Raw genomic sequence first — 25995 nt, forward strand, 5'->3', positions numbered from 1 at the left:
AAAATCCCCAAACAAAATACCAACAAAAAGGTCCTCGTTCTTTTCATGTCTTGAAATTCTCAGTATAATCCTGAGGAATTTATCACAGGAGCCAACCATCTCTGAGCACAGTTCCCCCATCTTTCCATCTCTATCTTGCATTTAATTAACTAACCCTCCAGACCAAATAAATGAACCCCCAAATAGTAATTAAAAAAGAAGAATCTTATGCCACAGGCCTTACCAACAAAGCAGGATCGATGTCTGGCAGTATACCAGGCGGTGGCCGACAAAGGAGAAGAGAGACTTCTGGAGACGTTCCCCTCAGTGCAGAGATGACTTCCTATGGCCACATTTGGGTTCAGTATTAGACAGAGCCACCAAGATGTGCAGGACTACCACAGCATGAGTTACACCACAAAGACAGACAGTAAAAATCACTAACCTGCTGGGATAAACCCTTGAGCGATGCCCCATTCACTTTGAGAATGACGTCCCCAATGTCTATCTGCCCACTCTCTGCAGCAGGTTGCCCAGGGAAGAGCTTCTTCACCCTCACAATGGTTGAGCCCAGCTGCTCCGGAGTAGGATTATCCTCACGGCAGAAGCTGAACCCGAGACCTGAGCTGTTCTTCAGCAGCTTTACCTCAAATGTGTTCTCTGTAAGAGAAGCGGTAGCACATTATTTCCTACAGCACACTGGCCATTAAAACGAGTGGTGTGCACTATGCCTTCAGCCACGATGTTCTCCGGCTGATAGCTTGCCTTCCTAACACCACACCACGCAGCACATGGAGGTGTCCCCAAAGTTTAGTTCTCCAGAAGCCCATTAAAGAGACTGTCATAGCTGATTAATGTGCCTGTTTTGGCCACTGAGCAGACACTTGCAAGAGCAGCAACTGTAGCTCCTGGCAGGCAGGATACACCCTGCCCAGGCAGGAAGACCAAAAGGTACCAGCAGTAGTCTCCTCACATGCACAGATTCCCCTTCCTTTGCACAGCTCTGCAGCAGGAGGAGCTGAGATATCAGCCTCCGGTCAGGCAGACAGCTAGCCCTTCTCCAGACCTAACTCTGGATGTCTGCTTCCAGGCTGACAGGAGCAGCAGTTATATATAACAGGAACTCTCACTTTTATAATAGGATTTAATCTACGCTTAATACATTTGTCTTAGCAGCACCAGAATTAGCAGTGCCCTTCTACCTCAACAATCCTACAGCCCTGGCCTGCTGGCAAAATTGGGTACAAAAAAGGAACAGTGAGAGCAAACAGTTCATAGTCACTGAACTGTGTTAACAAGATGTGAAAGGAAACCTTCAAAACCAATTGCAATGGCACAGAAACACAAAAATTGCATGATGTGCAGGGGCTTATTATGGATTCCTAATCAGCTCTGGCTCCTGTCTTCCTATTTCACAGGAGATACAGAAAAACAATGATATAAAACTCAAGGATGCCTTCAGTGTTTTCCTACATGGCCAGACCTGCAGTGACAAAGCTGTAGTCTTTGGTGTTTGTAGCTCTTATTGCTGGTTTCTCCTGAGGCTCACATGGCCCCGCCAGATTCGGAGGCGTGCACTGTGGTGTTACTGGAGCATGAGCCTTTGTCACCGAAAGCTGTCCTTTTTCCAACAGCAGATGCACCACCTGAAAAGATGAAACATCCTCTGGTTAACTGGCAGTGGTCATGGAGGTGGCATCGTCTAGTTTGTCAGGATCTTTAGCCACTGACCTGCCCAGTGTTTCTCAGCATTTCCACAGCTTGTTTATGAGTAGCACCTTCCAAACTAACCCCGTTGACAGAAAGCACACGGTCACCTAGAAATAAGTAATTCATCATTTGAGAAAAAATGAAGCACAACATAAATAGAACGCAAAAACCTTACACTCTCAGCTAACAAAGGCAGTGACTGCAGTAAATAATCAAATCACTGAGGTTGAAAAAGACCATTAAGATTATCTTGTCCAACCTCAACCCATCCCTACCATATCTACTGACCACAGCTCTCCAATGCCACAGCTTCACGGTTCTTGAACGCTCCAGGGATGGTGACTCCACCACCTCCCTGGATAGCCTTGTCCAATGCCTCACCACTCTTTCTGAGAAGAAATGTTTCCTAATACCCAATCTCCTCTCCCTTTTCTGAGCAAAGAGAACTTTGCAACTAAACCATCCTGGGATAATCCCACGTCAAAGCCAGCATTAACTACTGGAATGATGATCTGCCGCAAAGCTCTTACATCTACATTAAAAACCAATCTCAATCTGTAAGGGCAGTTATCTCTTTAGTAAGGACTGAAGCCTGGCTCAAAAACAAGAAAAGCCACAGCCATTACAATGATTTTGTGTATGAAGTTACCCTGTACGCTAAGTGAAAGGGCCACAAATAGCACAAAAGCTCTCCCTCCTCAGGGCTGACACAGAGGACTGTTCTCCATCATCACAGGCTGCATTAAGGATAATAATCCTGTAGCAGACTTCATGCTTTCCCCTTCACAATCTCTGCAGTTTTCTTTTGGTTCTGCTGCTGCTCTCTACTCTGTCTTAACATTAACTTCATCTGCAGAATTACCTACCCACATGACCTCAGGAAAGGGGTTCTTCCTCCTGATGCCTTCTCTGATCGTGTCTTTGCCAAACAGATTTACCAGCTTCCAAGCCACAGTGTACCCTCAAGCCTACCCTGGACAGTTCTCTGACCATTTCTTACATTCAGAACCCCTGATGGAATGACCCCAAATACCTTTTTCTATTTTGCCATCTTCTTCAGCTGCTCCTTTTGGAATAACTGCTTTCACATAAATACCACCGTGCTTTATACTTGTGTTTACACCACCCTAAAAGTAAAGCAAAAATGGGATTTGTCAGTCTTTTTACAGCTAGAACACTTTGTAATTAAACTCAACACACTACAAGGATAGCTGCACTCAAGGAAGCACTTTGGCTACTGGCACATAAAAGGAAAGGCCAAATTGTCAAACAAAAACATTTTACAAAGCATAGTTCACAGTCATGCGATTTGCTATGAGTCAGGCTAGGGTGGAAGAGTGTACAAACACAATGCATCACAATGCAAATGCACTCCAATCAAAGAGGTATCCTGCAGCAAAGCATGTCTGCTGTGCTGGAGTTAACATGCTTGCATGCACACAAAGCTCCAAAAACTGTGTGAGCACATCCAGCAGCAACAGCCAAAGAGATGAATCCCATGCAGTGTCCTACTCCAATTCACCCTCTGATGTAACACAAACTGAGGAGTGCTTCTTTTCTCTCAGGTCATAGAACTTTGAAGGTCTACACTGAAAAAACTGCTCGAGCTCAAATGGTACTGTTTTCTGAGGGCCTTTGCATTCCAGGCTCTCAGACAGCCAACACTGCACTGTCAGAGCTGCTCCACAAACTGGAGGGAGGGAGGAGACCAACAGAATGTTAATGTTCACTCCGAAAGTGTGTGATGCTGCATCTGAAAGATTAAAGCACAGAACTAGTTGTGTCCCTCTTCTTTTTACCACTATGCAGGATGGGAGTGCAAGGCTCAGTGTGGAGACTGAAAAAGGAAAGCACAATGAAGGCACTACTTGGTAATCCTCCAAGGCCAATCATTGCATTGTTGGCATTTTGTGATGGTTTCTGCAAAGCCCTAGGCTTTGCAGGCTTGCTGCTGTTCAGTAACCGTGTACTGCTCACCCTTTGTGCCTCCAGTCACTTCACACTGAGAGCTTGACAGAGCAATGTGACTTCAGTGGTTACAAATTCCAACTCCACCCATATACCTATCCACACTGCCACACTTGAGAAAAGAATGACTTGGTTTAGATATAAGCAGCCACTAAAACCCAACAGATTTGATCTACAGTTAATAGCTGCTCTCTATTGTTATAAATTATGCTACTTTTCCATTCTCAAATAATTGCATAGTCTGCTGATCTATCAACCAGAGATAATCCTGGAATATTAAAATATTCAGATGCATTTCTGAACACAAAACAAAAACAGAGCAGTGAAAGACGTGTACGTATCAGTTCTGATTCATTCCCTTCATCTCTGAAGTGCCACTGTGAGGTATGGCAGCCCATAAGTGCGAATCACCATCAAAATTTTATAACCTGATGAGAAATTCATCCATTAAAAGTACATTTTTGTCTCCTAAGGGCAGTAACCTTGCAAGGAGGCAATGCCAGACAGGTCTAAGTTGCACCTCAGTAGTTTTTTGCTTTCTACCTTTTAACCAGCAGAGGGAGAACACAACACAGTATGTGTGCGTGGAGTGCAAATACTCTGAGGTAACACAACCCCTTTTCTGCATGTGATGCCCAGCAGGAGAGCTCTAATTTCTCCCCCTTGCAAACTCGCCATGTTACTGGGGAGCAAGGGACAAAGCCCATCTTTCTGTTTGTACTTGCAAAGCAGCTGTTGTGATAAGATTCTATTTCGACTTTGGGGTTTCGTTGTAAAACATCAAATGAAGGTTACCTGAAGGGGAGATGACATGAAGGATTTACCACACTATTTTTCAGCTCTGATAAGATTAATTGTAAGTCAGTAAAACTACATGCTCTGCAGTGACTCCAGAAAATATTTTGCTTCCTTGGAATTTAGTAATTTAATGGGTTATGGGAGTAGAGAAAAAGAGAAAACATCTGAAAACCTTGTCAAACAGTACCGTGACACTTATTCCCAAGCCGTTATCTTTTTTGGCTAGTTCAACCTCAAAGATATCTCCAGGTTTAAGAAGTTCTGCAGAAACCTTTTTAGAATTCATTTTGTCGGCTGTATTTGTTGAGGAAGATTCCTTTATTTAAAACAAAAAACAAAAAACAAAAAAAAAAAAAAAGAAGAAAAAAAGAAAAAAGAGATTTTTTGTTAGAACAGAATAGTACAGGTAAGATCCTAAGGAATGTGTTTCTGAGTCAGCTGCAGCCAAAAGGTTTCCGTATGGGAAAGTACCCGTCTGTATGGCACATGAGACACAGTGCTTTAACTCTTCCACAGCTGCAACCAAACAGCATTAGTGCAGAAACACATTTGGCCTTCAGCAGTTGAGTCTTTAATGTCATGGAACACAGAAAACATAACTAGAGCTTCACCATTATAGCAGCCTAGGTTCTGTTGTATTAATTTGCATAAATTGAACACAGCAATCATTATAGGTTAGGGATAAATTTGTAGCACTTTCTGCTGTGTACCTTCAGCAAAGTGAAGAATGTGTTTGCTCAGGGCATGGCTCACTTCAGAGCTTCATGAGACAAGAATGAAGTTTCATTAGATAAGAGCATTTTTCCATTGATTTGATCAACGTCAAAAGATACAGGTTCAGTTGCTACTCTAGGCTCTCATTTCAGTTACATCAGTACTACTTTTCTTATCTCTTTAGGACTGTCATCAGACTATGATCACATTGGACAAAACTAAATGAATGGATGTTTCTTACAGAATCTACAAGAGCATTACACATTCATTGCAAAGCAGAATCTGCTTTGAGTAAGACATGCCTATGACATGACATGGTGAAGTTGGAAAATGCTTTGAAATTCCAGGAGTGAATTTCTTCACTTATTTTGAACAAAATCACCAAACTGGTAGAAATAAGTTACCAGCATTTGCCATTAGGAGGACAAACTGTGGGTTAGGCTGCCCTTCCCCCATACCCCTTTCACCTCATTCACACCAACAGACAGATATTTCACTGCCACTATTACACCAATGGGAAACTTTCACATGAAATAAACTGTGCCTTTTGAGCAACCTGCTGCTCCTGACTGCTGGAGTAAGTTGCTTCATCCATGTCAGAATCTCCTCGGTCAGAATACTCCACGGACTCCACAACTCCCGACCTTTTCATTTTGGCTCGAGTACTGTCCGATGACGACCTTCTCTTCTCATTAGTTTTCAAAACCCCGGACTGGGAGTCAGAGTACTTCTGCGGATCTTGCTGGGATCTGCCACTAGCACGTCTGCCAAAGCAGCTGGCTGTCTGGCTCTGGGACAGGCTGGCACTCTCAGTCCTGGAGTCCTGGGAGCTCACACTCCCATCCCGCCTGCCTCCTGACAAGGCAGATACACTGCCTGTAACAGCTCTCTGATGAGCACGGGACCTGCTAGGCTCCTCCGAAGAGGACTCTGCTTCATTGTCCTGCACTGATGATGGTCTTCTTACATAGGTCCTGGTTCCATTAGTGAGGTGTGAGGTGCTGCACGATGCTGAAAGCCAGAAGAGAAGACAGTCAGCAGGGACTGGTCACATCTCTTAGTTTATGGCCATGTGAGGTTTTACCATTCTATACCATGCAGAACGCTTTCTATTTAAGGTGCAACCAGTGTGCCCTCACTGAAAATTACTCCAAATGATCCTACTGTAAAGGTTAACGCTTCCGCTGTCAGTCTCTAACACAACTGTAAGCACATATTAACTGGGGTGCACAGAAGTGATGTACGGCCAGGTCAGCTGCTCAGATCAGTGGTTTAATACTAAGGAGTATTCCTCTCCATACCTTTGGATGGCTTTTCCTTGGGCTGAGAGATAACGAGCGTTACATCCTCAGGTGCATCCTCTATAATCTCTAATGCTGTGTGGTGGCTGACGCCCTCCAAACTTGTGCTGTTCACAGATATCAGTCGGTGTCCTGCACAAAAGCGTTTGTTTAGATACAATCCAACATTCTCATTTGGTCTTTTCTGTCATGTATACCTTTCCTTTTTCACACCATTCACCTGGTTTCAGAGATCCTTCCACATCAGCTGGCCCTCCAGGAGTAACTGAGTGAATGAAAATTCCCAGATCAAGTTTTCCCGTCTTCTCTCCACCAACTATCTGAAAGCCTATTGAAAAAGGCCAAAGCATACACATACGTCAGTGAGCAGAGTCGAAGTTAGCTCAGCACAAGCTAGTACTTCAAAGCAGACAAAAAAACTCTGTTATTCTATTAAACGTAAAATTAAAAAAAATGAGCCTATGCATCTCAAAGAAGTCTACATGAAAGTAAACGGTAAAGCTTTTGGATAAAGCTTCACTACACTCCTAATTTTAAAAAAGAAGTTCAGAATTGGATTTAGTTGTCTTCCTAAAAACCTCCAACTGGGGCAAGAGACATGCATGCACATTCTGATGACACCGTGTACATTCCCCACTGGCCAGATGACATGTTTCTTCTCTTACTCAGAATTTTAGATCCCTCATCGAAATGTCTGACCCCGGTGTTAAGAGCTTGGCTCTTCAAAACCAGTTCTCTACATTAAAAGTGCACCAAACTTGTTTTTCTCTTTTGAAGCTTCCAATCTCTTTCTACCAATTCTACAAGGAAAAACTGGGAAAGATGCTCATGACCAAGAAATATGAACATCCAAGATGTCAAGCTTTCTCTGCTCTAACAGAAAGAGCAAAGTAACAGCAGGAAAGGCAGAAGGGACAGTCCCTACGAATTGCCCTTGTTCTTGGTCAACTCTTAAGCTACTATGCAGTGTCAATACCAAATACCATCTTTGAGACTCTTTCTCCCTTCATATTTACATTATAGTACTTTGTGACAGAACAGAGATGCTTCAAAGAACTCCCCTAAACTGTATGTGATACCAAATTACAGGGGAAAATGATGGGGGTTTATAAAAAACATCAGTAGAAAAACAAGGAATGGAATATCCAAATATCTCAGATTCTGGGCTCACTAAACCTGATTATTGAAGTTCAATTCAACTATATGATGAGAATATAAAAAAAAGTACACAATTAATTTATAATAGCTTTATAAGCTTTACTTCTTGAAAACCTCTAAGTCATCACAACTGTGAGGTGTCCACGTGACACAATCCTTTTATTTGAACACAAAGACAAACCTTCAATGCCATTTTTTATGATTACTTCACAGTAACCAGAAATGTCAGCCCACACATAATACAAAGAAACTGAGAAACAGATTTGCCCAACACCACCACCAGTTAGCAGCAGGTGTTACCAAGAAAGTATAGGCTTCTGCATCTTAAATGTCTTCAAAATACAGCTCATGACTATTTTCCTCAGTCCTACAATAAATACTTACAGAACAAAAAATCTTTATATTATTTTCAGCTTCCATAAACATCCAAAACAATTCAACCATGTTAAAGCCACATACCCAAGCCCATTTTTTCATCCTTTTTCAGGTTCACCAAAGTGATCTCTCTTTCTGGTGAGGAAACTCTGCTCTGTGTTGTTTGCAGAGAGTCACCTGAAAAGCCAACATTTCTAAATCAGACACCAGATGAACATGTGCACACTGATATCCTTTCAAGTTTGCCTTTAAGTTCTATTCCATAGAAGAGATCACTCCTCTGATAACCTGAAAATGCTCTCTAAAATAGTGGGTCCAGCTGTGAAGAGAAGGCTGCCCAGAGAAACTGTGGATGCCCCCTCCCTAGAGGTGCTCACGACCCAGCTGGATGGGGCCCTTGCCAGCCCGATTGTCCCTTCCAACCCAAGCCATATGGTTCTAAGTTACTAAAAGGTTTCTGAGTGAATTCTCTTAACAACAATCTTTAATTGAAACAATCAACGTTAGAAATATCTACTATAACCTATCTTGTTTAAATTGCCAGCATACTGTCACAGTCTGAACTCATGAATTATCTACCTCGAGAAGGTGGAACTACTTGGACTGGAGTGCCTGGCCCAGTTTTGCTGTAAGTGGTACAGGCACTTCCACAACAACAGAAATTAACTGAACTCTATACACCAGCAACAGGCAAAAATAACTGGTGCAAGAGAACACAGCAGACAGCCCCAACCAGAAAAGGGTTTCTATCCCCACCCCTCCCCATTCCAAAAGTCAGCAAATGGTCATCTGGGGGCACTGCAGAACCACCAGCCTCATAAGCATGGGAAAGGAGCTTTGAAGAGCAGACTTTGTTGTAGGTAACAGCACCTTAAAGGAGTCAAACTAGACACTCTCCGCAGCTGAATAGCATTATACAGATGTAAAAATCTCTCTCTGTAAGCAACCCCAAACCAGTATTTGAGATAGATTTGGACAAAGGTCCCACTTGGTCTGATTGATTGGCAGAGGTGTCTGATGTAAGCACAGTCAAAGAACAGAACAAGTGCCATTGAAGCTCTCAGCAAGTACAAATTAAAAGTTACTGACTTAACCAACAGAATGGATGTATTATTATTGATCAACTTACTGCTCTCTTTTAATGGTGTTGATGATGGAAGATTTCCAGAGCTACTCATGCTAACACCTGCAACATGAATGCACATATTAGACATCAATATGATTTTTTTTTCCCCAAGAAAGCTATGTAGACACATTAGACTTTGTAGACACATTAGACTTTACACAGAACATGCATGAGCCCATCACAACAGCAGAGTGCTTATTTTTAAAATGAGCAAACACCAACTTAGCTGTGGTTGAGCAATTTCCAACCATTGATGTGCTTTGGACACAATTCAAAGTTCAGATAGGTGGAAGCTCATGCAAAGGCAAAGAATTAAAGAAAGGACAGAGCTATGGCCTTCTCAGCCACTCTAAACTTCAGAAGAAATCAGTGAGGCTTTAAGAAAAAGCCTAAGACTAAATTTTATAGTACGGTTTAATGGATATGCCTAACTTTATAAAGCATCAAACAGCAGCCCTGCAAGTTTTTATACAGTAACAAGCAATTTTGGGCAGTAACAAGCATTTCTATATATTTCTATTTAAATTGCTTTGCACACAGGGTCATATTTTCTTTGGAAAATGCCAAGTAAACATTACAGTATTTTAAAGGAGATAAAAAACATACTAAGTTACGGACATAAAGGAGGTAAGATAATTCAAGCTTCTTAGTTAAGCCAAGCCCAGGCTTTCTCAACCATCTGAACCCTGAAGTTTCAGCTGATGAGCTATGTTCCCCACCATGAGCAATGGAATTCAGCAAGACTACCCGCTATATACCTAAGATCGGAATTGCTGCCCCAGGGATCATGGGTAAAGCTAAATGCATTGGACAAATGGCTTCAGTCACTACAGAAACTACATGCCTTATGTCTCCAGTAGCCTCTGCTCATAATGCAGAAAAACCCAAGTTCCCCATTCAGTCTTGATTTCAGTGTAGTGTAGGCAGTTGTAGTGTTTCTGTGTTATTGCCTGAGTGCTTACCCATCTCCCACTTGTTGTAAAGCTACGTAAATAACCAAAGTTATGATATTAAACATACAAAAAGCAAGCAAATGTTGCAAATGCTTCTGTCACCCTAGTTTCTATTATTGTAACAGGGAACCTCCAGCAACCAAAAATTGATGACAGAGATTAAAAATTAACACACCACCATACCCCAGTGTGAGAAATAAGTGTATTCAGCTGCTCTGGAGCACTGGTGTCTTTTTCTGCTCCAAAGTATTTTTTGTTTGTTTGTTTGTTTTTGTGAACACACCTTTTTACTGCTACTAAGACTTGTGTGTAGTACTTTGGACACCTGTGGCATTAGAACAGTTGGTTACTTTGTCCATAGGAGTATTTTTTTCCTTTGCTACAACTGACCTGGAATCATGGGCAATTTGCCTGCATTAACTCTGCCCTCATCCCATTTTCAAGTCAAAAAGTTACCATCAGTTAATACAAATATCAAAGCACTATATCTGAAGCAACTGTAGAGTTTGTTAGTAAATACAGTAACAGTATTTTTGTGTGCTGACCTACAACATAGGCTTGCCCGGTATCTTCCATGGATGATGAGTCCGATTCATTTTTCTTTCTTTCAGGACTTCTACTTAAACCTGCATGAGATTTTGAACTTAAAGGGGAGAAGGAGAGAAGGGAAATCAGACAGAGGGAAAAGGAAATTGGGAGAGGGAAGGGAAGGATCAGTGTAATAAAATAATGGTATGAATAATAAATTAAAACCGATGCAAAATGTACATCAAATGTACACAAAGGAATTTCAGGGTGCTCAGAGAGACTCTTACTTGTTCAGTTTTAATGCTCCTGCTGCTGATCCAGTATCAAATTTTGGCATTCGCTGAAAGACCCTTCCCATTAAGTCCTCTATTTTCTGGGAGGAAGAGTCCAAAGCTGAGATAACATTCTTCCTCGGAGGGTAAACTGAGATATGGCTCTGGCTCAGATCATGGAACGATTTGCTAATCACCCTGGGTCTTTCCTCCCACGAAGTCTTTACATTCTTGTCCTTTGAAGAGCCAGGGGGTGGTTGGAAGAGCGAGAGCTCAGAGCAGGATAGTCGCTTCAGGATCTCCGCCTGCACAGATAGAGGGCGCACTGCAAGGCGGTTCAGTGTGCTGCTGGCCAGGCTGCCCGTGCTGATGGCCCGCCCCATGCCAAAGCCTTTCACTGACTCCGCATGGATGTTCAGGCTCCTAAAGGAAGCTCGCTCTGTGAAATTTTTAAAACAAGAAACAATTTCAATTTATACAGCAGAGCCAGCTGATCTCCCTGTATAAGGCATGCAGTTCAAATAACCAACAAGGGTTTTTTTTTTTTTTTTTCCTTTAGCCATAATGCTCAGAAGTACACTCCATCATCAAGTCCACTTAGTTCACTAAGGACACAAAACGTGGATAGTACGCTGTCCCATCCGTATGCTATGCTTAAGTGCAACAACACTAAATAGGAAAATACTAAATAGGAAATACAAAAATACAAAACACTAAATAGGAAATTATCCACTTTATTAGTGTGAAGATTCACACTCTCCGTTAAACTGCAGGGCCATAGGAAGAGGCATATCACTTCTGCTGCAGAGAACAGAATGCAAAGTGCTGACCAGGGCTCGCCAGAATTTTGACTCCCTGACTCCTGAATGATCCATATTCAATCCATACTAAGCACACAGATAGAGAGGATGCAGTGGTGGAAGACATTTTTTGTCATTTTAAAATGTGAATTAGTGCACAACTGCCACTTCCATATCCACATCAAAGAGCTGCCCCAGTCATGACCACAGACAGACCTGGTGAGCTATGTAAGAATGGTTTTGCTGGAGCAGACAACACAAATCTCCATTTTCTGCCTACGGCTGGGTTCACATCCTGTGGAAAAGTACCTTAATGAAATATTTTAAGGACTCTTTTCTTGACGTTGCTCGTAATCCCTGCCAACACAAGCCACAATTTTCCTACGGATTTCAGGTGAATACTTTCTTCCAGCCCCCAACTGAGAATTCTCATGACTTCCTTAATAAAACCTACTTAAGTCTCAATGCTCTGTGGTTTTCTATATGCCCTTTCAGGGATCCAAAGTTCATTCCTAAAACTCAGTGTCTGGTTCTGGTCACTGTGTTGACATATAAGTGAATGAAAGAAATTATTATCCCTCAAGTTATAGCAAATGCCCTTTCTTGTGTACCACAAAATCATTACTCCCATTTTTCCTGAGCTCTGTGCCTCTTCTCTTTTTATGTATTCAGACAGAATGTTATTCAAATGGCACTTTCCTTTTATTTTCCCAGTCTAACACCTTTCATTAGATTTACATGTGTTAAAATGTTGGGTTTTTTTTTCCAGATCACTGAAAACACTGTGCAACAATGGGACTACGAAGTGCTCTTTCCCACGTCTCCATCCTCTGCTGTTACGTTCCATGGCAAGTCACTCCCATGCATGCTGGGTCTTCTTCCTTTTCTCAAATAATTTCTCTAGTCATCAGCTGAAATCACAGTGATTCGGCTACACAATGTAACACCATATTTCTAAAGACTCTCCTGAAGCATGTGAATTTTCCTTAGTCTGCTATCCAGCCATTAACAGTTCTTAACCCAAAGTTAGTCCTTGAGAAGCCTCCAACCTTGAGAAGTGCCCTTCTCGTGGTGAGCAGCCAAAGGTTAATAATGTCAGCTGTCCTTTTCTTTATATTTTTGCAGAGTTCTTTCAACTGCTATTTTTTTTTTCTTTTTTTAACTAATTTTTTACCAGCTCTGGGGAAAAAAACCACCACCACCAACAACAAAAAACACACAAAAATTGATGCATCTGCAGGCCAAGAACGTTGCTTTTATATTGCCAAATACTGCTTGCAACTCATTGTTCTAGCAGAAAGAAGGCAGTATTGGCACTCAATATGCTACTCACAACAGAAAGAGCTGCATAGCTGCAACATGATTTTTTTATTTTTTTTAATTAGAAATCACAGCCTCCACTGCTTTGGGATTAGACTCCATTCCAGCTATGCTAGCGGAAACCTGGATTAACAGCAGCTGGAATGCAGACAGATACAAATATGGAACAAAGAGAGAGTGAGAAGGCAGACCGACCCAAAGAGCACTTCCAGGTCTGCAGTGAAGGCCAGCCAGCCACCAGTCAAGTGAACTCCGCTCCAAGCAGGACAGAAATTAATTAGTACAGAGGCTGTTGGATTGTTGTTAATGTTTTTGTTTGTTTTTAAATGATTTTATTCTCCAGAATGTTTTTTTTTTTCTAAAAGAACACCACTTTACTTTTATATACACAAATCAGGTGGCAATTCCTATCTGAAGAAAATTGGCAGAAAAATCATTAGTGTTGCTCCTTAGTAGGTCCACCAAAAAGGAAGTAGCATAAGGGCAGCCATATTCACTGCTTACAGACACATTATCATTACATGGCTTCCTGTTGTATTTGCTCTGTTGTGTTTACATTGTTTTATCTGTAATCCCCTGTAATCAACTCAACACATTTCACACTGGTCAAACTCTTAACATGATATTAAGGAACTATCTCTAATTATTTTTTCTTAAATGTACCAAAAGCCATTAATCAAATGAGAAGGCACAATTAATGAATTATTTTTAGATTTCTTTTACTTGAGAGGAACTCCTGGCTGCTAGCTCTGTGTGATTGCCAACTGTCCCTCTTGTTCTCAAAATAAAAGCTTTGGAGTACAACCCTTCCAAATGCAGAGCTACCTGTGTGGAATTATCAAAGCTGAAGTCCAGCTTCTCTTCTTATAAAAGCACATAAAGATTGTTATTAAAAGCCAACGTGGCACCACAGTCCTTACCAATGTCCTGAGTGTCCTGGTTGCTCTGCCTGGTTCTCATCTGCAGCTGGAACTTATGTTGGGAAGAGCAGAGATGCAAAAGGTACTGACAGGTTTTACTGTTGTCAGTCTGAAAGGAATGCTTGATACCATCCGATGTGTTTTGCAACGTTATTTTCTTCTTCTACGTGATGGGAAAAAAAAAAAAGAAGTTTAAGATGGTGATTTCTTCTACCCTACGAATAATTTTTTATTTGCTTGTGCACAATTGCATTCACATTTTCCTGAAGAAATTGCACTGACTGGAGACAGGCATAGGGACTGAAAGTAATTTGAGCTTCACAGAGAAGCATTTTAAAGCTACTTCTGGGCAAGCTGAGATGACACTTTATTATTATTTAATCAGTCTGCTACTGAAAACCTTAATACAGAAGAAATGGGCATAGCTTTCCAATAGGTTATGGGAGCTAGAAGTACTGTTTTCACGGCTCAGCCACACAAGACACAGTCACAGATTATGCTGTAGAAGTGCAGTGTAATTTGCAGAAATAATGAACACAAAGAAACAGGATCTGGAGATACAAACACAGACAGGGACACACACAGTACAGGGTGAGAGACTGACTTACACTGAAGGAAATTTTTTTTGTCTCTCTCCATGGGAAGCGCAGCACAGGAGTGCGGGCACCATTGTGAACCTCGAAGATAACGACTCCTCTGGAGCACACCCCCAGCAGGATGCCTGTCTGGGATCTCTTCTCAGGTAACACGTGATGAAGGTGAACGCCATACTCTGTGAGCCTCTGACACAGCTGTATGGATCAATGCAATAACAATTCTAAGGGTGTTTAATAAGAATTAATTCTAATTCTAAAGATGTTACAATAACAAAGACATAGGATGCAAACTCTTCTGGATGGTTTTAAGTCTCAGTAGTATCTGTTGATACAGTGCCCAACACTATAGCACATGAACCAAGGATTCATCTAAAATCTCACAACTGAAGTAAGAACAATAAAAACCTCTGGGTAAATTGAACTTTCCACAAATTAATTGCTAAAAGTGAATAATAACCAGTCAGATGCATTTGGTGCGTGAATACATTTCTTAAATGCAGTATCAGATCTCTGCTTCCATTTTGTGATGTTAGCAAAGACTGCCAAAAGAAGTAATTCTGCTCACTTTGCTCTCCTAGTCATTCATTCTAGTTGTCACTTCAGCCATTGCTGAAGGGACTGTCTAACGTATCAGCCAAGAAAATTCAACTGCTTTCCCTACCCCACCACTGTTCAGCCTAGATTCACCTAGGATCAAGTTCCCAGCTCCTGCTCAGCGTAATTTCTAGCAATTACAGGAACACTTCTTTACAGAAAGGGTGGTTAAGCACTGGAATAGGCTCCCCAGGGAAGTGGTTGAGTCACCATCCCTGGATGTGTTTAAGAGCTGTTTGGATGTGGTGCTCAGAGATATGATTTAGCAGAGGGTTGTTAGAGTTACTATGGTTAGGCTGTGGTTGGACTTGATGATCTTTGAGGTCCTTTCCAACCTGAGTAATTCTATGATTCTATGATTTCTGCCAAATGAGCAACAGCTGAGATCAACTGGTCTCAAACTGACCATGAAAATGTAGATTTCATTGTTATCCACTGGCTTAATTGCAAACTCTCACCTGCTAAATTCATTTTCAGGCACTGAGTCAAGGCAGTATCTGATCACTATCTCATGAGCAACAGCAGCAAAACCCATAATTACACTTCTCAATTGGCTCTTTTAGAATAAACCAAGTATGTCTGATTATATGCAGTCTTTCTATTATTCTACAGGCTCTCTGCACAAGGAAGTCTGCTCAGTAATGTTTCTGGCTTGCTTCAAACCAAGTATCTCAAGCAGCACAAAAGGTATGAGCTGTGACAAAACTTCTCTGTATTTAAATTCTTTCCCCTTATCCTCCACACAGAGATGAAAAAAAAACAAAAAATGAAGGCAATGCAGGATGTGCTGCCTCATAATCAGAGCTTCCTTTGGACTGAACATGAGGATTAGTAGCTGCTTTTGACTACTGCATTTGAGCTAAAGAAAGAATACTGAAAATGGAAAAAAAAAGTGAAAGGACTTCTCTCATCCATCATGATTTCTTTTCACTTGTAACAATCAATCTTTTGAGAAGATGTTTTCAGCTCCCTTCCTTTCCAGCTGTTTTCCTCTATTTCACTTGAAGTCCACGCACTCATCTTCTCAAAAGGAATTTTAAAGTCTGATGAAGGAAACAAACCACTATCACTTACCTTCAAGAATTCTAATTCTATCTCTTTTTCAGAAGCACCCACGTAAGTGCTATGCAACTTTGGCAACTCTTCCTTGATGTAGGATGTATCCAGTTTCTCCATCACTCTAGCTGGGACATAGTGTTCTAGTCTGAAATACGACATGCCGTGCACCTACAATACAAAATAGTTTTGTGACAGCGTCTCCACATGCTACGGACTATATGGATATGACTGAAACATAAAGACTAATTTTAAACAGAATTACAGATCTGTAATCTTAGCCTGAGTAAGAGGAGGGATTCCACATCCTGGTGCTGACCCAGAACTTAATTTCACTTATACTTTGAAGGCCTATTCAAGCCTGAATTCATCTCCACCGAACAGGGAGGGCTCAATACTTGGATCTTGAATTAGGTTCCACAACAGTCCCGTGTCTATTCTCTGCTAGACTGTACGAAAACTACAATTGCCAACAACACAATGTCTGACTTCCCTGTCCAGGGCAGAACTGTGAAGCATGCACAGTAGCTCACAGTCCATTCTTTTACTAAGCAGAAAAAAGAAAAAATAATTTCTCAGAGATGAAACTGATGGTGTACCTCTGCCTGGTAATCTCCATACTCAGCTTGAAGAGCCAGGGATGCTAACAATAAGGCTGTCTCATCATCACAGTGCATCCTGTCTTCCAGGATATCCTTCCGCAGCTGCAGGTAATACTGGTGACAAGTGAGAGTATGCCTAGAAGGAAATATATATATATAAAAGAAAAGAAAACACATAAAAGAACCACCATCTTTGGTACTCTTATTTTTAAGGAATTTGGAGGGCTTGAAAAATATTCAATTTATATCCATAGGCTTAGAGCTTAAGAGGTTAAAAAGATGTTCATACACTCACTGTATAAGACTGACATCATCCACAAAAAACTTGATGCGAAAAAACAGCGTGAAGTTGACAGGGGGCTTGTTCTTTTTCTTCGACTCTTCTTTCCATCCTTCTGGAGCTACTTTGCTCAGCTTTATGTCAGGATCAACGAAGAAAAATTCATTGTCTGCCATGAACATTGAAGAAAAGGACATGGGTAAAAACAGAACGAAGTCGTTTTTCCAGCCGGAGGATCAGGACTGGATTTCCAATTCTGGAATTCAGTTCAGCCATAAGAAAACCTTACTGTCCTAACAATGGCTTGTAAGCACAATGGCTATTGAAGGGAACACTGAGCAATAGCAGTAGAAATACTTTTTTAGTTAACAAAAAAATACGAGAGCAGAAAAAGAAAAACCATATTCCATGATAGCTATGAATCAGGCACCACGGTATCCCTCAAATTTCTTAACCCACAGGAATTCCTAATCTGCCACTCCCTCCCTCCCTTACTATTTATGTCCAATTTACACTTCTACAGAACATTTTCATGGCTGAATTGTCAAAGGCACTGGGAGCCAAGTACAGATGAAGAAGGCTCTCAGGCTGCTCAGGTTTTCTGACTCATGCCAGAACTCTGAGTGCTACAGCTCTGTGATATCCTGCTAGACACAAAAACAGGAAACGTGGGTCTCAATATGTAAGTGCTGCCAAAGTGATCTTCTCCCCTTTGGGGAAAGCGAAGTCCAACATCTGGTCTGTTCTAACAGCAGAAAATGAACAGTTCAGAAATAAATTCATTTAGTCTGAAGGCAATGTACTCTGTACAAGAGGCCCTACCATTTGCCCCAGCATACCTGTGGGCTGCCCCCAAAAGGCTGTGAGAACATACCAAGAAAACCCAGCTCACATCTTCTGTGTGGCACTAGACAGCAACACACGTGAAGGCAACAAGCAGTAGTGAAGAACGCTCAGCAACCAAAAAGAACTAGCTGAGATGCTGCTACTCAGACAAATGCAGGCTTTTGTTGAGTAAACATTTTCTTCCCTGAAGAACGCATTTTGCCTAATACAAGAGCGTGTAACTCAATGTGACATCAAAGCACATGCCAGGCAGCCTCCAATTATTCCCAACATCCTGTAGTTAGCTCTCGTTGTTCTATACCTATCTGCTCCAGAAAATTTTTATTCTTACCTCTTAAACTAGCCAGTCCAAATAAGTGATGCTCCACTAAGCCAATATGGGCAACAACCATATCAAAGACATCTTTGCAAACTGTTTTGGTGTCACAGGTCAGCTCCAGCTTCTGTCCACTTAGAAGCATCACACTGACTTTCCTCCTTGTATCATCATTCTTCCCTTTCTTCGTCTGCATTTGATGAAACAAAATATCCCAGTGTTCACACTCATGGTTAAGGTGCATTCGTTGGTTAAATATATTTTCCCTGCCACCAATTGTTCAGTAGTCCCTCTCTTACCAAGATAGACTTTGGCAGATCCAAGGAGACGAATGGTTCAATCGTCATTTTCACAAACTCAGGGCCAAAGAAATTCTGCAAAGCACAAGAGTATGAATGAATACTGCGTTACTGGAACAAGAGACAGAGGCACAGTAAACTCCTGCCCTGTAAGCACTAAATAAGAACTGAAGGCTGAAACTGGAAAATCGCTAGGAATTCCTGCCAAGAGCTGGTTGGTTTGAACAACCCCGTTTTGCCCACATGCATGCCAGATACACTGGCAGACCATGCTGTTGATGACATTACCACTATAAATGTTTTCCATCCTTTTGTTGGCAAAAAGCTAGGACTCTAATATTGTCTTCCTTGAAAATACAAGGCGCACGTTGCATATCAGGATCATTTGGGCTTCTTTCAGTCATCAGTTGCTTGACATTGAGAAGGTCTTCTGTGCTGCAGGCAACTCCGCCTCAGCAAACTTCTGCCTGCAATATCCAACTCTCCTTTGCTAAAGGCTAAAATGCTTCAGTCTAATTCTGCCTGCTAAGTTCATGCAGAGATTCGGGTCAATTTCTGTCTGCCTGTAGGCAAACAAGTATTCCGCTTGTTATTCCTGGAAATTATAGAAGAGCTTAATCTGTCCAAACACTTAAAAGAAACCCTCTGCACAATACTGATTTCAATACTGCCATAAGGAACAGGCCCAAGTTTCATCCAAAAAGTTATTGGTAAAGGCCCACATGAACAAACTAGCCAGAGTGCTGGGACTGGAGATAAATGAGGGTCTGGAGACAAACTCTGCAATAGGGGACAGCAAATTCATGCGTAAAGTCCCATGTCACATTTTCCCATCCAAACCAGAAAAAAAGAATCCAATGAACTGAAAGCAGCAGCAGGGGGCATCAAATTGCCATCTATTCCAACAATCAGTGCTCCATCTGCCTATATCTCTGTCTCCCTCTTCCTCTTTAATCTCATACTTCATCCACTTCTCCTTTTTCCAGCAAGAGCTGGGAAAGGAAAGGGAAGCTTGTCCAATGCTTCAGGGTGAACCTAAAAGTAAAACATATCCTCTTGGTGTGTCTTTACCTTCCCAGTTTGTTAATTTCACAATCTCAGAAGGTGGTGGGACACATCTACATTCTGCTAGGGTAAACCAATACAAACAGAACCGGTTAAAAACACCACAGGATACAGGAGAAAAATACACCTTATCCTTGTTGGGTTACTGTAGTATTCAATGCACGTTCAATTATGTCTTGCTGATCGTTTCATTATCTTTTGATGCTGTGTTTGCCTACCTGCCCGCTAATACTACAAGTTCTCCAAAGTCTCTCCTACGAGGCAACACCAAACTACTGATGACTGCTTATTACAAGACCTGATTTATGAATCCCACATACTTCAGTTTCAGCTGAGACATTGCTCTGTTTCAAAGAATACAGGAGTTCACCTGAGATCAAGGCATTACCCTCAGTTTCCTTTGAGTCATGGCTGTTTCCAGGGCTATTTCTCTGAGTGGATCTCTTGTGATATCCAGCATAGAGGACCGGATTGCATCTCCAGAGTAGAGGTTGGGCCGGGACTGCCTGAGAGCCATGCGAGCCTGCAGCTGTAGCATTTCTTCTTCCTGGCGCTTTAGCATTGCTTCTTGACTGACGAGATTGCCTTCAAATGGTGCTTCATGCTGCCTGCTACACAGTCAGAGGGGATAAAAGTCATTACCAGTAGGAATCAGACATTCTTCTGCGTTAAGCACTTCCCAAAGTGAAAAACCAGAAACATCAACAAGCCACTAACAAATACTGCGTTAAACTCAACATTTATTCAGCAGCCAGGAGATGAACACAGCACATCCGGACTGAAGCACTCTACAGCAAACAATCAGTATGGAAAATGAGCAGAACACGCCAAGTTTCTACAACTGCAAAACTGCCATTTATTTGTATAAAAATAAATGTTCAAATGCAGTCTGAAAGATACGTGACACTGTACGCATCTCAGCATCCTAAGTTATTCTAAATAGAATAATCGAATGTTTTCATCATCTTTTTCAAACAGAAAAAAATAAACGTTTCTTTTAAAATGCTAAAAATGGCTTCACTGATACACAGGCATGGTAATAAGTAAGAATCTAAATGAAGCAGCTGGGGAAAAAAAAAGCAAGCAAGCAAAATAAAAAATCCCTCTATTTCTGAGAAAACAGCAAATGAGCTTTCAGTTCTTGTATCAGCACATGTCCCGACAATTTCATCTATTTTCATTAGGGAAAAAAAGCCATATCCCATTTCAGCTGGACGGGGGCCATTTTCTATTTGAAAATCAAGATATTTGGCAATGCAGAAAAAGGTGAAAAAAGAACAAAATAATTTTCACTCCTCTCCCTGTCTCCCATATGTACGGAAAAACACTTCTAAACCCCAAACTCAAGACAAATGAATCAAGGCTTCTTTAGAAATCCTAAACCAAGAAAAAATAATGTTCTTCTCCTGTATAGAGAATTAGAGATGATTTTTAAACAGAAGTAGGTAGGGGAACTTAAGAGAACTTTCATCCGCCAAAAAGCACATTTAACAAAGGCACATTTAACACAGGCACCTGGGACAACAGCAAGCTCAGTTCACTTTGCTAACAACCCATCATTAGTTGTATTAATAATTCCAATTCTAAGCTAAGCCAGATTTGATGGCACGCTGGAGCAACGAAAAACATAGAAAGTGCTCTGAATCCTTTACATTGCTGAAATTCAGGAATATAGATAAATGTAAAATCAAGTCCTTCGCTGACACTGATGTAGAGCTCTTGGTAGTAAGAAGGTCATTTACAGAGACTTTTTAGGACACAATTTATATAGCTGCCTCTTATCAGAACCCAAATGTGTTTGATGTACAATTAAGAAGTAAAAGAAAATGCCTCTGTGCAGACAGCACCATTGTCTGTGATAATTTGAGGGCATAATGTCAAATTTACTTCCATCATCACACAGCACAGTTTCTAATGAATGTCAGAAGTGAGAGCCACACAGAACGTCCTCTGAAACGTCCTGAGATTGAAGTTTCACTGGCCAATAAACAGCCAAGACAAAAGCAGTCTTGAAATACAAATTCACGTTACGGTGGAAAAGCCCAAACAATAATATGGCAACGATGTGCCAAGAACAAAGCAAAATAACACTGAATCCTCCAACGGAATTTCAGGGAAGGTCTGGAGGAGTAATGGAGGATGGCGTTCATGTTAACCCATTATCCTTCCCACTGTTCTGGGCCTTCATAACAGTGCTCCCCTTTCCCCTCCTCTGCTCCTCACTGCAACAGACTTAATAATGTGTACCCAAAAGGACACAGCAATGAGGAAAGGCCCCAGACCTGCAGGGACTTGTGCACAATCTCAGCTTTTCGCAGAGAGGAGGTTTATTAAGATCAACGTACGTGGGAATATTCACAATGAAGTTACTTAAATATGCCCACGAGCGCTCTCCAGATCAAGGTCTAAGGATGGGCTCTGAAATGAAAAAAAAACCAGCACGAAACAAAACCAAAACTCCTTCTGAACATAAGTATCTGTGAATTATCAAAGATGATATGAAAAAGTGAGACGTGTTGCAGCTGGTTTTATCTGAAAGCACTTTCACATAAGTGAAAATGCCAACTGCTGAAAAAAAAGTGCCTTTCCAATAGCACACAGACATGCAACAGCAATCAGAAGTTACTGTGCAAAATAGTACCCTTACACTGCTTTGTCTTCTTAATTCACATGCATTTTACTGAAATACTGCATGGGGGCAAGTGGGAGGAAGCTCAAAAATGTACTGCTTCAAGCATTTTTCTGGTGCAGGATACAAATGCTGTCATCACTTCAAGAAAGCAAATTGACATCTTGGTTAATGCCAGGCTCAGGCAGACAGCTTTCTATGGAAGGTGGAGTATAGTCCACTCTCAGGTTTCCAAGATCAGGACTGCACCTCTCCTTTGTCAGTAGAGAAGATACTGTTGACAGATACAGGCAGAGCACTTCTGAGAAATGTGGAACATGCAGGTATTATTACTCCCACCAAAAACTCCAAATTCCATTCCTAACAGATAGCATAGCAGATAAAAGTGTTTTTCCTTCGGTTCCCCATGAGGCAAGCACTTGATTGCCGCTCTGTATTTTCATCTGTGTTTGAGTGCAAATCACAGCCCTACAGCTGCTCATGAACCCACAGATGGCAGGTGAGCCATCACACAGATGGCCAACTCCAAAAGCAGCAAGTGTATATAGAACCTCACCCAGTGTACTTACCAAGAATTAGCACAGATTGGGTCAGAGGAGGAGGCTGGAAGAAGGGAAGCGGGTTGACATTCTGTGATAGTGCAGTGGGAAGGTCAGGGAGAGACGGAGAAAGAATGATGCATTTGGGTAGGAGAGGACGGAGATGCAAATGGAATGTAGTGGGGAGTGGAAGGAAAGGGAACAGAAGGAAAAGATCCGTGTCAGCAGCTGCTCCTGGAGAGAAAAAGGAAGAAATAGTGAAGGAGGAAAAAGAGAAAAAAGGACAAAAATCAGAAATACAAGAAGCAAAGAGGAAAAACAGGCACAATTCATTGCCACAAGGAAAGGATTCCAAGAAGTTCAAAGGGTAACAGCGGTGACAGAACACAAGAAGGGTTTCACCTTACTCTAAAACTACTAAAAAAAAATGTGATGGCTTCTGCTAGCTCAGGAGCAGGCTGCAGCATGAGTCCCACAGCCTGGTAAATGAGCAGCTTTACTGCTTGCTTAGTATTGGCTGCAGATTCCCTTTGATCCAGATTCCCCCATTTGCTATACCTCAATTGTATGAGTTTCATTCCACAGGTAATTAAACAGACTGTCTCTAATGACATGCTACAGGAGCAGTACATTTAAAATGCACTGAAGTATAGATGGTATCTCTGAGCACTAAAACTGCTCCCAACTGCTGAAAGGATTCAAGCTTGAGATTCAGTCACATACTGCCCCAAACCCTGAAATCAAACGATGAGCCAAAACCCCCAAACCTCTGAGAATGTGCTTCTTAGAACTATTTGTCAGCAAGTACTTTACTTCGAAAGAGTGTTTCTGAAGCCAGGAAAGCCACAGTCTTCAGTAGCACAGAACATTCTGAAGAAGCAACATGCAATATTCTGGATACAAACAGTGCATTACTTCCCCAGAAATGTCCCTGCTGAATTCTGTTACCATCTTTGATGGTGCTCCATTCTACACTGCATAGAACTGCAAAGCTTTAGCAGCAATTGGAGAATGAAAAAGAAGAAGCTAGCCAGCCCTGCCTTCCATTCAGCTCATGTAATTAACAGAGATATTATCAAACTATTATTGTAGCAACAAATTCTGCTCCCAGCTGCTTTGCTGTTTTGCAATGGGTCTACAAAAACGTAAAATTTGCTTTCAAGAGTTGAGCCTTTTTTTTAATCTTGACTATAATTACACATGTGGTTCTTCAGCAGAAAAAAGCTTTTTTTAGTCTAAGGAAATGGAAGGACAAGTATGGAAATCAGTAAGGAACTTGTGGTACCCTTCTACATCATTTCTCATGCAGCTGTAGAACAGTATCTCTTAGCACAGGCACAGATATGAAGCCAAGCAACACCAGTAGACTCAAATGAATACCAGGCCTTGGAGGAAGACTGCAGAGTTACATCAGTGTAAGGTTCACACCATTGCTAAGCGCAGATGATTCCATGCTGCGCATACTGAGTAGTATTTTTCTTCAGAATTCCACATGTACACAAACAAGTTCTATTAAAAGCACCAGTCTTAAAAGAGCAATATAAAGTGAGATGGTACATTGTAAAATGAACCATGAGAAAGTCTGCTATGTTTAGCACTCTCACTTCCATAATGGGCCTGATTAGTTGACAGCAGTGTGACTTGCTTCCATATCACACACGACAGTCAGTTTCTGAAATGTTTTGCAAACAGATATAAAAGTTCTCTATCAGCATCCACCAATTACTGCTGGCTCATTCTTAAGTACAGCCACAGTGTTGAACTGGCAGCTTCCATGCGTTGAATTCAAACCTGCTGTGGAAACAGGGCTGACTTCAAAGTGCTCATCAAGAAAGAAACAATGGCAAAAGAGTGAAGAAAGCTCAGAGCTCAGTCTGTGCACACAGTGTTAAGTGAACTGTCTGAACATTCTAGTGCAGTGCTGGGGCAGCATACAACTGGAAGCACAAATGTAGAGCCTTTTACTCCTTATCACCTCCTGGTCTTGCACCTGCATTATGGCAACTCTCACTATCAGTACAAGCTGGGGGATGTAAAGACAGAGATTGCTCAACCAAAAAGACTTGGGCATACTGGTAGATGGAAAGCTGGACATGAGCCAGCAATGTGCCCTCACAGCCCAAAAAACCAACCATATCCTGGACTGCATCCAAGGAAGCATGGTCAGCAGGGAGAGGGAGATGATCCTGCCCCCTCTATCCTGTGCTGGTGAGACCTCACCTGGAGTACCACATTCAGATATCGAGTCCTCAGGACAGGAGAGACATGGACCTGTTAGACAGCATCTAGAGGAGATGATCCAAGGGAACACCTCTCCTATGAGGACAGGCTGAGAGAGCTGAGACTGTTCAGCATGGAGAAGAGAAAGCTCCAGGGGGACTACAAATATCTAAAAGGGGGCTATAAAAAAAGAAGGGGACAGACTCTTTAGCAGGGTCTGTTGTGACAGACAAGGGGAAATGGTTTCAAACTAAAAGAGGGTAAATTTAGACTGGATACAAGAAAGAAGTTTTTTTTATACAAGGGTGGTGCTGAAGCACTCATACAGTTGTCCAGAAAGGTGGTAAAAGCCCCACCCTTGGAGACACTCAATGTCAGTCTGGACGGGGCCCTGATCTAGCTGCAAATGTCCCTGTTCATTGCAGGGGAATTGGACTAGATGACCTTTAAGGGTCCCTTCCAATTCAAATGATTCTATGATTTGCCAGGGTTACATGCATTCCAACCACCAATAAAGTATTCACCCAGCTAAGCAATGCTTAAATACTTTCCCACTACAAGAAAAGCCATTATATATATTTGCCAACACACATACTTCTAAATAATCTACAGTTTTCAGGCACAGTGCAAGTGGTAAGAAAGCAATGTGTCATCTCGGCAGACCAAATAACACTTCCAAGTCACCTTTCTTCTGCTAATCGGCACTTCACTCACAGATCATCTTTGACCCTGCCTCACTCAGATGCATTCGGGGCACATAATGCAGTGTAGGAAGCAGATGTTCCTTCATTTTAATCTCCATGGTCAGAGCATGGCTCTTTGCCCTTCTCACTGCACAGCACCCTACAGGCCAAAAAAACACAGGCACATTCAACAGCCTGGCCACAGCACCTCAAACAGCTACAATTGGCAGACAACTCTGAGTTTCTTTAGTAGAATAAAAGAAGATTTTCATCTAGCCCATCTGTGTCAGGGACCTAAAGGCCCCCTGACTGAAGAATGATCCTGGGATGGAACAAAGTATTTTGGCA

At 41.7% G+C, this 25995-nt stretch overlaps 1 protein-coding gene across 8 annotated transcripts in view; it reads right to left on the reverse strand.

Annotated features, from left to right (window-relative positions):
- Nucleotides 1–25995, reverse strand: part of PTPN13 (protein tyrosine phosphatase, non-receptor type 13) — a 105838-nt gene that overhangs the window by 17771 nt on the left and 62072 nt on the right. For 3 of the 8 annotated variants that reach the window (XM_015276498.4, XM_015276497.4, XM_046941305.1), the window contains exons 10-30: nt 19965–20187; nt 18512–18586; nt 18228–18402; nt 17066–17219; nt 16768–16906; nt 16187–16339; nt 14531–14713; nt 13923–14085; nt 10898–11321; nt 10628–10725; nt 9133–9189; nt 8088–8180; nt 6691–6798; nt 6471–6602; nt 5714–6180; nt 4628–4771; nt 2723–2816; nt 1711–1796; nt 1463–1625; nt 425–639; nt 224–322 (exon numbers count right to left, since the gene is read on the reverse strand). In XM_015276498.4, coding sequence (XP_015131984.2) covers nt 224–322; nt 425–639; nt 1463–1625; nt 1711–1796; nt 2723–2816; nt 4628–4771; nt 5714–6180; nt 6471–6602; nt 6691–6798; nt 8088–8180; nt 9133–9189; nt 10628–10725; nt 10898–11321; nt 13923–14085; nt 14531–14713; nt 16187–16339; nt 16768–16906; nt 17066–17219; nt 18228–18402; nt 18512–18586; nt 19965–20187 — 3445 coding nt within the window. The remainder of the gene's footprint in view (nt 1–223; nt 323–424; nt 640–1462; nt 1626–1710; nt 1797–2722; nt 2817–4627; nt 4772–5713; nt 6181–6470; nt 6603–6690; nt 6799–8087; nt 8181–9132; nt 9190–10627; nt 10726–10897; nt 11322–13922; nt 14086–14530; nt 14714–16186; nt 16340–16767; nt 16907–17065; nt 17220–18227; nt 18403–18511; nt 18587–19964; nt 20188–25995) is intronic. The other 5 variants (XM_040700220.2, XM_040700215.2, XM_040700218.2 and 2 more) reach the window with 5 other exon arrangements.

The sequence above is a fragment of the Gallus gallus genome, chromosome 4 (genome assembly GCF_016699485.2).
Source record: "Gallus gallus isolate bGalGal1 chromosome 4, bGalGal1.mat.broiler.GRCg7b, whole genome shotgun sequence".
In the NCBI taxonomy this organism is placed as follows: Eukaryota; Metazoa; Chordata; class Aves; order Galliformes; family Phasianidae; genus Gallus; species Gallus gallus.